General features: G+C 38.5%; 1 protein-coding gene across 2 annotated transcripts in view; it reads left to right on the top strand.

The window, feature by feature from the left end:
• Positions 1-13,012, top strand: part of LOC126260080 (protein nessun dorma-like) — a 233,955-nt gene that overhangs the window by 109,108 nt on the left and 111,835 nt on the right. For both annotated transcript variants that reach the window (XM_049957287.1, XM_049957286.1), the window contains exon 4: positions 10,197-10,286. In XM_049957287.1, coding sequence (XP_049813244.1) covers positions 10,197-10,286 — 90 coding nt within the window. The remainder of the gene's footprint in view (positions 1-10,196; positions 10,287-13,012) is intronic.

The raw sequence follows: 13,012 nt of genomic DNA, 5'->3' as shown, positions 1-13,012 counted from the left end.
ATAAATTAACCTAAGAAAGTTATCTAATTCAGTCTTAGACTGATTTAAATTGCTACCTATAAGTCATTTGTTATGCTCTGTTAAGTTATGGAATCGAGGCCAGAGGAGAAGTCCGTGGTCTCTTGTGAGATAATCACTAAGTTTGCTTGGGTAGCAGATGCTGACCAGGAAAGTGGTGTGTGATGATGGTGGCTGGAAATGTCATTTTGTAGTCAACACGGCAGAAGAACACTGACACAAAATGGTGATAAATTACAGTAGGTAGCCGTGGCAGCCAGCCCTCTTCCGTAGTGGCGGTATGCAGCCCACCAGAGTGAACGGGACAAGAACGTGACCTCCGGCACAGCTGGTGATGGCGGTGTGCATTTGTTCAGGGCAACGGGCAACAACCGTGTAGGCCAAATGGTGCTTTGGATGGCAACCGCACGGCTGGACAGCTACACGGCCCCCTCTCGAACTCACGGCATATCGTGGTGGTGGCTGTCGGCAAAATGGAGTCTTTGGGCAGGTGACCCAATGGTGCAGAGGTGCCGAGTTGACTGTGTACAGGCTTAGCTTGGGCTGAGGCTTGTAGCTATTGGCAGTAAAATCTGTTGGCAGCAACGGCGGCTGGCTGCTTCATCTCGGACTGCAAGTGGTTTCGTTCTCACGGGTATTGGCTGGAGTCAACTGCATCGCTGGGCATACTGTGCACAACTAGACACTACTGAGGCTGAGGGTTTAAATTATGTGGTATATGTGTCAGCCAGGCTGGCTAGTGTTTCCCTAGTGGCAATAGTCTTGGTCTATAAGTCACAACAGGCTCAAGGTGCTGGGCTTAATCTTTGGGCAGCTATGTCTTCGTTTGCTCTGGTTTTTCTGTGTGATGCTGTAAGTGGTTATCACTTCAGCTTTGAGAGACTCTGGTTGGCATACTGGTAAAGTGTTCTGGCTTGCAGAAAAAGTGTTGTCTCGATCTGAAAAAATGTTGTTATGAACCGAATATGCACTCTTGTGCCATTGCACCTAGTTATTTAGCTTATGAGCACTTCTGACGTTGTTCTGCCGAATTGATGCATCAGCAGTTTCTCCCCTGATGAAGCTGTGGTGCAACATATTCCTGCTTTTCACTGGTTTTTCTGAAAAGATAAATACTGGTAATTCCAAATGACCACACTGAATATATACAAGGTGCACAACTTTGCTTCTGTCATTTGCCGATAGGTGGCAACAACAGTAAGTAGCAGTTAAAAGAAACAGATTGCTGAGTGAAGACTCCCGTTAAACTCAAGAAGAATTGGCATGATTAGTGGGAGTGACACAGCAAGCCATTTCAAAATGTCTCAAGGCTATGGGCATGATTCAGAAAGAAGGAACTTGGGTCCTGTGTGAGCTGAAACCAAGAGACGTTGAACGGCATTTGTGTGTATGTGAACAGTTTGCTTCAGAGGCAAAAATAGAAGGGATTTCTGCATCGCATTGTGACCGGGGACAAAAAATGGGTTCATTATGATAACCCTAAACACAAAAACTCATGGGGATATCCCGGCCGTGCTCCCATGCCGACGGCCAAACCGAATATTCACAGCTTCAAAATCATTTGGTGGGACCAGCTTGGCGTAGTGTACTATGAGGTGTTAAAACCTAGTGAAACAATCACAGGTGCTTGTTATCGAACACAATTAATGCATTTGAGCAGAGAATTAAAAGACAAAAAAGTGAATTTGCAGCACAAGAACGCTTAACCCCACATTGCAAAAGAGGTCAAAATGTACTTGGAAACGTTAAAATGGGAAGTCCTACCCCACCCGCCATATTCTCCAGACATTGCTCCCTCTATCACCTGTTTAGCTCATTGGCGCATGGTGTGGCTGATCAATGCTACTGCTCTCATAAAGAAGTCACAAATTGGATCGATTCGTGGATCGCTTTAAAAGATGAACAAATTAATTAATATCACATACAACTCTTACAACACACTTCTGTATTCTGAAAACACTATGCTCGTAGCTTGAGTTTTCCCAGCAAGTGATTCCATAATTCATTAGTGACTGGAAATATGTAGAAGAATAGTTTCTTCATTTTTAATTTAAACACTAAAGTGATTCCAAAAAACAAACTGATGTAGAATCCAGAGAAAACTTACGATCTACATATTCATAATTTGGATTTGCAGCTCCTTGTGTTTACCGTGTTTGCAGTTAAAATTGTTGGATGTAAGGTCTGCCAGTTATGCCAAACACCTTTTTTCCAAGTTCCCAAACAAGTTTCAGCACCTCTGTGCCATCATCAATGGGTTTCTGTTTTATTTAATCTGTAATGTGAACACTTTTACTAGATGATTACAAAATTACAAGTATATTTAGTTCAAACAATTTGTTTCTTTTATTTAGTACCTTTACACTCAGATTGCATCGTTTTTCAGGACCACTTGTGTATTAATTATTACAGGTAGGATGTCATCTGCAACCAAATTATGTCGATGAGACATTTTGCTGGGAGTTAACTTATCATTTTATGCTGTACACGTAATTCAATTTGTCACGATATTTCACGCTAATATTTGTTTTTAGCTGTTTGTGTTGTCTTTTTCATAAAGTTCCTTTAACACATGTGTTAAATAGTGTGCCCTTGGAGTGTATAGTGTATTCATTTATGACCTGTTTTCCTTCTGCTGTTGCCTTCTGTATTTTTAAGTTTTCTCTGTAGTCAGTTTGCTGTATACGCTGTGGCTGGGCTTTAGTATTCTTAAGTCTGTTTCTATAATTGTGGTTGGGTGGTGATTATGGGCTATTCCCTCAAGTGCTCAGGAAATGCACTATGAGAGTTATTGCTTTATAAAGCTCTGAAATGTTCTGAATATCTGGTTTTGAAGTTTCTGCATGTCTGTGCTGTGTATATTGACTGGCAAGTGTTGCATGTGAGTTGACATATTCCTGATCTGTTAAATATATCCGTGGGTGTTTCCTGTGTTCTGATCTTCTTCTGTGCTGTGTTGTCTTGTGTATCCTATTTGGTGTGTGGTCATTGTTTTGTGTTGATCTGTATTGGGTGAGGGCTTGGGGTGTGTGTGTGTGTGGGGGGGGGGGGGGATGTTCATTTCTGAACTGTTACCATATTTTTTTATTTAATTTGTCTAACATATGGGTGTCATGACCATTTTCTACTGCTATTTGTTTTGTAGTGTTCTTGTGTGTAGTTTTGTTTGCTCATGGCTGTTCTGTTTAATCTATGGAGCATGTATCTGAAGTTTGCTTGCTTATGTGTCAGTGGGTGGTTCGATAGGTTGTGAATAGCGGTGCTTGTGGATGTCGGCTTCATGAATATTTTGAAGTTGTATGTGTAGTTTGTTTTATGTATGGTGAGATCTAGAAAATGTAGTGTGTTGTTTGTTTCTGTTTCTAATGTGAAGTTAATTTTTTGGTGTAAGTTGTTTATTTCATTGTATAGCTGTTCTATGTGTGTATGTGGTTCATCAATCAGGCATGTTATGTCATCGACATAATGGTAACAGTATATAACTTTGTAGTTTTTTGGTTGTATTGTGAGTCTGAAGATCATGGTCTCCAGGTGGTCTATAAATATGTTAGCTAGGAGGCCACAAATTGGTGATCCATTGGCAGTCCTTCATGTTGAGAATAAAATTCTTTGCTGATCACAAAATAATTTTGTGTTGTTATGGTCTGGAGTATGGTTGTTATTTCATTGGTGTGTGTGTGTGTGTGTGTGTGTGTGTGTGTGTGTGTTTCCTTGTTGTTTTAATCTCTGTGTGGTAATGTTGATTGTTTCATTTATTGGACTACAAATGTACATTGATGTGACATCAAATGATATGAGGGTTGCTGTGTCTGGTATGTGTATGTTCTTGATTCTGTCTATTTGAGTTTTCCAGGCTCCTGTTGTTATCAGAAGTGTACAATTTTTTTAGTAATGTGTGTGTCTGTTGGGTGAGGTGGTAGGATAGAGCACTTTGGAAGTTGATGACAGGCCTTAGTGGGATATTATCCTTGTGAACCTTTGGTAGGGAATTTAGGATGGGTGCTTTTGGATTTTTCTGTGTGATCCTTTTTACCTGGCCTTTTGAGAATGTATTTTTGATGTTTTTCAGTGTCTGTTGAATGTTTGTCTGGTACATTGCTTTTGGGTCACTGGTCCTTTTCATCCATAATTACAGTAATATTCTCTTTGTCTGCTCCTGTTACTATGGCATTGTTCTGTTTTAATTTTTGTTTTAGCTTGTTGGCTGTGATTTCCTCTGATTATCTGTGTTATTTCTGCAGCTACTAATTCTCTTGTCAAGTCTGGATTAAAGTTTGGTGTGCTGAGTCTTTCTTGTTCCTTTATAATGTGTTCAGACTCTGTTACGAGGTTTTCTATTGTTTTGGGTGATACATTTGTGTTAATGTTGAATGTTGTGTTTTGGCCCTTTTTCTAGTAGGCTGTTTTCTTGTTTAGTAAGATTCACGTCAGCTAGGTTAATGTTTCTTTCATGGAATTTATGTTGTTGGTTGTGATTGTTTCCAGCGGGTGTGTGTGTGCTGTTAATTATTCTTTTGATCATATAATGTAAACTTTCACGGCCGGTATTGACTTCACTTAAAACTTCCGGGCTGATAGGCCGTGGTCGAAGTATAAAACTGTCTCCTAACGTTTCGTCTCCAACTGCGGGAGACATCATCGGAGGTAAAACGGCGAACTGCGAAGAGGACTCGAGGAGGCGTTGATTATCTAGGCAGTACAGAGGGCGCCACTGTCGATCACGTGGTGTCGGCTATGAGATTGTCTCTGGTAATGCCAACATTCTCGATTGAAAGTAATCGATCGTCACGCTTGCGGTGCAACGCTGACATCCAAATTTTGTCCAGTTTAACACCTTCGTCTTTCCTGTTAAAATTATTATGATTATGATTATTATGATGTTTATCAATCTCGATAGCCTCTCTATACAAGCGTGCATAATAATGCGAGGTTTTTGATATGACGCTTGTCTCGCTGAATTTTATTTCGTGATCACCTTCCTGGTAAACATGTTCCGCTACGGCCGATTTATCCGTGTGACCTAGGCGGCAATTCCTCTTATGTTCGACAAGACGGGTGTTCACACTTCTCTTTGTGGTACCTATGTAAACCTGTCCACAACTACAAGGAATTTTATATACCCCGGCGTAGCCAAAGGGTGCCGTGCATCTTTTGCCGACCTCAAGAATTCTTTTATTTTCCTAGTAGGTCTGAAAATAGTTTCCACCCCATACTTGCCTAAAACTTTCCCAATGCGATCTGTGACCTTGCTAATGAACGGAAGAAAAACTTTGCCCATGGACGACTGTTGTTCGTCGTTACTCCTGATTCTCTGCCTAGAGCGAAGTGCTACGGTCAGCTTTCGTGAAGAATGGCTTTTCTAGCAAGGATAAATCGGTCGTAGCGGAACATGTTTACCAGGAAGGTGATCATGAAATAAAATTCAGCGAGACGAGCGTCATATCAAAAACTCGCATTATTATGCACGCTTGTATAGAGAGGCTATCGAGATTGATAAACATCATAATAATTTTAACAGGAAAGACGAAGGTGTTAAACTGGACAAAATTTGGATGTCAGCGTTGCACCGCAAGCGTGACGATCGATTACTTTCAATCGAGAATGTTGGCATTACCAGAGACAATCTCATAGCCGACGCCACGTGATCGACAGTGGCGCCCTCTGTACTGCCTATATAATCAACGCCTCCTCGAGTCCTCTTCGCAGTTCGCCGTTTTACCTCCGATGATGTCTCCCGCAGTTGGAGACGAAACGTTAGGAGACAGTTTTATACTTCGACCACAGCCTATCAGCCCGGAAGTTTTAAGTGAAGTATTCTTTTGAGTTTCCTGTTTTGTTTCTCCTCTTTTTCTTGCATTACTTTCTGCGTGTATGCTTCTTCTCTTTCTGTGTTATTTCCTGAAAGTGAGATGGTATTGTAAATTTGTTGTCCAATTCTAAATGTGTTTGGTAAAGTTCAGTGTTGAGCGACTGCTTCATAGTATATAATTTCCTAATTTCTTGTTTTAGCCACATAATCTCCACTTTCTTTTTCTTTTTCTTTGGTGCAGATGACATACTATTCACAGAGTTTTTGATATAGTCTGGAATTATATTATGAGCTAGGCAATTTTTGTTGTTGTTGTGGTCTTCAGTCCTGAGACTGGTTTGATGCAGCTCTCCATGCTACTCTATCCTGTGCTAGCTTCATCATCTCCTCTACGTCCTTCTGAATCTGCTTAGTGTATTCATCTCTTGGTCTCCCTCTACGATTTTTACCCTCCACGCAGCCCTCCAATACTAAATTGGTGATCCCTTGATGCCTCAGAACATGTCCTACCAACCGATCCCTTCTTCTAGTCAAGCTGCACCACAAACTCCTCCCCTCCCCAATCCTATTCAGTACCTCCTCATTAGTTATATGATCTACCCATCTAATCTTCAGCATTCTTCTGTAGCACCACATGTCGAAAGCTTCTATTCTCTTCTTGTCCAAACTATTTATCGTCCACATTTCACTTCCATACATGGCTACACTCCATACAAATACTTTGAGAAACAACTTCCTGACACTTAAATCTATACTTGATGTTAACAAACTTCTCTTCTTCAGAAACACTTTCCCTGCCATTGCCAGTCTACATTTTATATCCTCTCTACTTCAAAATCATCAGTTACTTTGCTCCCCAAATAGCAAAACTCCATTACTGCTTTAAGTATCTCATTTCCTAATCTAATTCCCTCAGCATCACCCGAATTAACTTGACTACATTCTGTTATCCTCGTTTTGCCTTTGTTGATGTTCATCTTATATCCTCCTTTCGAGACACAGGCAATTTTTATTAAACATTATATTGAGGTTGGTCTTCTGAAGCTTCATTAAGCTGTTCCTGTATTTGTTGTAGAGCTTGCTGGGGAATGCCTGGCTGGGTGATGAGATATTCATCATTTGGCTTTTGCAGCTCCTTGTGTTTACCACGTTTGCAGTTAAAATTGTTGGATGTAAGGTCGGCCAGTTATGCCAAACACCTTTTTTTCCAAGTTCCCAAATATGTTTCAGCATCTCTGTGCCATCACCAGTGGGTTTCTGTTTTATTTAATTTGTAATGTTAACATTTTTACTAGATGATTACAAAATCAGCCGAATGACATTAAAATTATTATTATTATTGTTGTTGTTATTATTATTATTATTATTATTATTATTATTATTTCTTTCCTTTCTCAGATGTTATGTCTGTTTAAAAATGGAAAGTGACGCGGACCTTGATCAAGCGTGACGTCCTTATAACTGTACGGTATATGTTACATTGCATTTAGGAACTTTTGGGTAATTGAACATGTATCAATAATTACAGATTTCTGTAGTTGTATATATATGTTTGGATGTAGCTGTATTGCGTTGATGTACTGGTGGATATTGTGTGGTATGACTCCTGTAGTTGATAGTATAATTGGTATAATGTCAACTTTATCCTGATGCCACATGTCCTTGACTTCCTCAGCCAGTTGGATATATTTTTCAATTTTTTCTCCTGTTTTCTTCTGTATATTTGTTTTATTGGGTATCGATATATTGATTAGTTGTGTTTATTTCTTCTTTTTATTGGTGAGTATGATGTAAGGTTTGTTATGTGGTGTTGTTTTATCTGTTATAATGGTTCTTTTCCAGTATAATTTGTATTCATCATTCTCCAGTACATTTTGTGGTGCATACTTGTATGTGGGAATGTGTTGTTTTAATTGGTTTATGTGTTTGGCAAGTTGTTGATGTATTATTTTTGCTACATTGTCATGTCTTCTGGGGTAATCTGTATTTGCTAGTATTGTACATCCGCTTGTGATGTGATCTACTGATTCTATTTGTTGTTTGCAAAGTCTGCATTTATCTGTTGTGGTATTGGGATCTTTAATAATATGCTTGCTGTAATATCTGGTGTTTATTGTTTGATCCTGTATTGCAATCATGAATCCTTCCATCTCACTGTGTATATTGCCTTTTCCTAGCCATGTGTCGATGCGTCTTTATCGACGTGTGGCTGTATTAGATGATCCCGGGTGCTTTCCATGTAGTGTTTTCTTTTTCCAATTTACTTTCTTTGTATCTGTTGATGTTATGTGATCTAAAGGGTTGTAGAAGTGATTATGAAACTGCAGTGGTGTAGCCGATGTATTTATATGAGTGATTGCTTTGTGTATTTTGCTAGATTCTGCTCATTCTAGAAAGAATTTTCTTAAATTGTCTACCTGTCCATAATGTAGGTTTTTTATGTCGATAAATCCCCTTCCTCCTTCCTTTCTGTTTAATGTGAATCTTTCTGTTGCTGAATGTATGTGATGTATTCTATATTTGTGGCTTTGTGAACGTGTAAGTGTATTGAGTGCTTCTGGGTCTGTGTTACTCCATTTCAATACTCCAAATGAGTAGGTATAGCATAAGTATTTATAGCTTTTGCCTTGTTTTTTACTGTCAATTCTGTTTTCAGTATTTTTATTAGTCTTTGTCTATATTTTTCTTTTAGTTCTTCTTTAATATACTTTGTCTGTATCCTAGATATTTATAGGTATCTGTTTTTTCCATCGCTTCTATGCAGCCGCTGTGGTTATCCAATATGTAATCTTCTTGTTTAGTGTGTTTTCCCTTGACTATGCTGTTTTTCTTACATTTGTCTGTTCCAAAAGCCATATTTATATCATTGCTGAATACTTCTGTTATCTTTTAGTTATTGGTTGAGTTGCTGATTTGTTGCTGCCAGTAGTTTTATATCATCCATGTATAGCAAATGTTATTTGTTATTATTATTATTATTATTATTATTATCATCATCATCATCATTAAAACAGAACAATGCCATAGTAACATGAGCAGACAAAGAGAATATTACTGTAATTATAGATGAAAAGGACCAGTGACCCAAAAGCAAGGTACCAGACAAACATTCAGCAGACACTGAAAAACATCAAAAATACATTCTCAAAAGGCCAGGTAAAAAGGATCACACAGAAAAATCCAAAAGCACCCATCCTAAATTCCCTGCCAAAGGTTCAAAAGGATAATATCCCACTAAGGCCTTTCATCAACTTCCAAAGTGCTCCATCCTACCACCTCACCCAACAGCCGGCCGGGGTAGCCTAGCAGTTCTAGGTGCTACAGTCTGGAACCGCGCGGCCACTACGCTCGCATGTTCGAATCCTGCCTCGGGCATGGATGTGTGTGATGTCCTTCGGTTAGTTAGGTTTAAGTGGTTCTAAGTTATATGGGACTGATGACCTCAGATGTTAAGTCCCATAGTGCTCAGAGCCATTCACCCAACAGGCACAGACATTACTAAAAAAAGTGTACACTTTTGATAACAACAGGAGCCTGGAAAACTCAAATAGACAGCATCAAGGACATACACATACCAGACACAGCAACCCTCATATCATTTGATGTCACATCAATGTATATTTGTTGTCCAATAAATGAAACAATTAACTCCTCACACGGGCAAAAAGGAATTATAATTATGTGCAGTGTTCACAAACAAAAATCTTGCATGAAATTCATTAAGCAGCAGGAAATATTAACCACAGTCTCATGGTTCCTTTGGTCCCTTAAGAGATTTGTTATCAGCTATCTGCCTGAGTTTTAGAGTAACGGAGATTTCACAGGGACAACACTAGAAAGGAAAATGGTGTGCATTACTCTTTAATGAATATATCTCTGGTACAGAAAGGGGTGAAATATACAGCTTTTTGTGGAAAAAACCTGTAAATGGCCAACATGTAGCCATATAAATATTTTTTTCCAAGTATTATTATTTTTATTGTTTATTTATTTTTAATTGGAATGTAAGTGTTATATATTAATTTTTTGACACATTCCACCTCAAACATTTATTGTGAATTTGATGTATGGAACAAGTAACGAAGTAACTCATTCACCAACTTAGTTCTTCCTTGTCCCAGTATGAGAGGCAGCCAGCCGTTTGATGCTAATAATATGCCACACCTTGCAAATAAATGTATGTTCCTGATTGTGTCAACATTCTATATCACTCAGTCCTTTGAAGTTACATTTCGTTGTTTATTAGTGAGAGTGAAATAATATTCAGTTGGCTAATAGTTAAAGTTTTCAAAGTTGGAAAGTCCTTTTTGAAACATCCTGTATTGTGTCTTATATTGTAATTACTTATCAATAAATTTTCATGTTGTAGGTTTTTTTATAACCACTTATGGTTTCCATGGGACACTGAAGATAATAGCCAGAATTGGATTGATTCACATCTCAATGAACGACTAAACCTGTAAGTTTCATATCAGTTTTTCTGACAGTACTATCACCTTTTTGTAGCATGGTTGATATGACACACATTTACACTATGAGAGAAGATACCTGTGCACATTATATCATTGGACTGGTATGAGACAGAAGAAAACTTCTTTTTAGAGCCTTTACAAAACTGATTGTGTAAAAAGTGAAAATGGAATTATTGACATTCACAATCGATACAAAAGAGTTACATGTTTGCACCTGTTCCTGTCCTTCTAAGTAGTCACCAGTATTGTGTAAAACCTGTTGCCAGCGATGTGGAAGGTGTAGTATACCTTTAGCAGAGCCTGTTTTGTTGATGGTGCAAATGGAGCAGCCTACTGCCTGTCGAATCTCTGGAACAGTTCTGAAGTGAATGCCATGAAGTGGTTCCTTCATCTTTGGAATCAAATCAAAGTCACAATGACTTAAGTCTAGGGATTATGGTGGATGGTACAGTACTTCCCAGTCCCATCGACCAAACAGAGCAACCACAGCTTGCATTGTATGCGTCCACACATTGTCGGGTGGGTTGTGCAGAAAGATGCACAAAGATGCTCCAAAAATGAACTGTGATATTGTGCATTGACAGTCTGCCATTGCGGAACATAATGCGTTAGGATAACACCATCACAGTCGTACACGGGAATCACCATAACTTTAGACCGCTCCATTCGCACCATCAACAGTACAGGCTCTGCTAACAGTATACTATGCCTTCCACGTCACTGGCAATGGATTCTACACAACGCTGGTGACTACTTTGAAGGACAGTAACAGGTGCAAACATGTAAGTCTTTTGTATTGGTTGTGAATAAATAAAACCCTAGTGTGTGTGTGTGTGTGTGTGTGTGTGTGTGTGTGTGTGTGTGTAGATTTTCCATAGTTTTCCCTCTGACTGGATTAAGATGAATTCGGGAATGGTTTCTTTGAAAAGTCTCAACAGATTTTCTTGTCCCACCTGAGTTTGTACTCCATTCCTAAACTTTCATCTTCTGTCCGGCAAACCATATTCTGTAGAACAGATGTTGCTAGGAATATTAGTTTTGGGTGTAACCATATTTCAGTCTATGTTGGCATGGATAACAACGAACTCTCTTTGGAAACAAATGATTTCAGTTAGAAGTTGGTGTTTGTTTGTAGAATGTAGTACCTCAAATAAAAAATAAAAATCAATATAAAGATAGGGAGGAAGCAAACATTGTAAAACAATATTCTGGTGGGATGAAGAGCCTTTAAGACAACTGTTTTCTAGAAATCATGCGGGAACCTACCAAACCAGAGTTGTGCTGCTGCTGTCGTTTTACTTAAGTGTCAGCCAGTACATACCTGGACATAAGGTGACAATGTACTCATTGTTCATGTCCTAAATAGTACTAGAATTACGCAGCCATCTGATCTTAGTTGTCCAAATAAGACAAGCAAAATGAGCTTATGAGAATAATAGATAATTTAAAAGTAGTAAGAATGTTATATAATGCAGGACTCTCTTTCAAGAGCTAGCAACATGGAGCAACGTGATAATGCAGTGACTATCCATTCCAGATTTTGACCATTGAAAACCACAAATGATGATGAATCTTATTGAAAAATTAAAAGTACCATAGAAGAGAGTATGGCTTTCAGAAATTTTTAAAGAATGTACCCTGCCAATTTTAAAACCATTGTGCAGATGATTGAAGAAAAGAGTTCAAAAGATTGCACAGTATTTAGGGAAACCATTCCAATCTTGGTATGGATAGCTGTCACACTTTGGTTCCTTGCTAGGGATGAATCTCTTATCAGCCTGATGAATATACATTTAGAGTTTCAAAACAAGTGATCTCAAGTGCTGTCTGAGAAACATGTAAAGTTGTAATTATTTCAATGAAAGGTTTTGTAAAAGTGAGAATCAGGACTTTTGTTGGCATTATGTTTTTTTTTTTTTAAAAAAAAAAGAATACAAGTTTATCGGCTACATTTATGGTTGATATCTATCTTTATCACAATACATATGCTGGCTACCTCCAGATTCCATGTTTTGAAGCAAAAATTAAAATGAGCGATGACCTAATAAATTTGACTTTTTTGGAGAAAAACTGCCTCCCCCTCACAGCTTCTTATGTTGTCTCTTGAATTGTGGTTATTAACTTGTGTATTTTTTCTATTTTGTGTTTTGGACGTTTCATGTTTTTTGACCAAATGTCCCATAGCATCCCTCCTTTTGCCTCTATTTTTGCGGTCTTGGGATATTGCATTTCAGACCTGAGAGGGCCTGAAACATCAATTATATTTGATGTTGTCTTCATGGCAATCAAATAGAAATTGACTCAGAAAATGTACTGACTACAATAAGTCGCACAACATTGTCGCACATTCCCCATTTTGATAGGGAACCTGCGACTTGGACTGTTGTAACACGACAGTCATAGAACACGAGGAAAAGTCATGGAACAACTCTGAAACTTTTTCTGAGAATCATTTTCATGATTTTGTCACTAGGTGGGCATACAACTGCTGCTGCTAATGATGATATTAAGGAGTTGAGGAGAGGAATGACAATTTGTAATCAGCATTTTCTTTCACTATTTCATTGAGTCGGCAGTTCCATTCAAATGACCTGAAATAGGCATATTTTTTGGCAGAGGCAGGCTGTACTGATTGAGCCATTGCTAAATTTTGAGGTTTTTTCCTGAGTTTTTGAACAGTTGATAAGCTTTGGACAAGGATTTGTCCAATGTT

Source organism: Schistocerca nitens, chromosome 5 (assembly GCF_023898315.1).
Source record: "Schistocerca nitens isolate TAMUIC-IGC-003100 chromosome 5, iqSchNite1.1, whole genome shotgun sequence".
Classification (NCBI taxonomy): domain Eukaryota; kingdom Metazoa; phylum Arthropoda; class Insecta; order Orthoptera; family Acrididae; genus Schistocerca; species Schistocerca nitens.
This window is presented reverse-complemented; position numbering and strand designations above follow the sequence as displayed.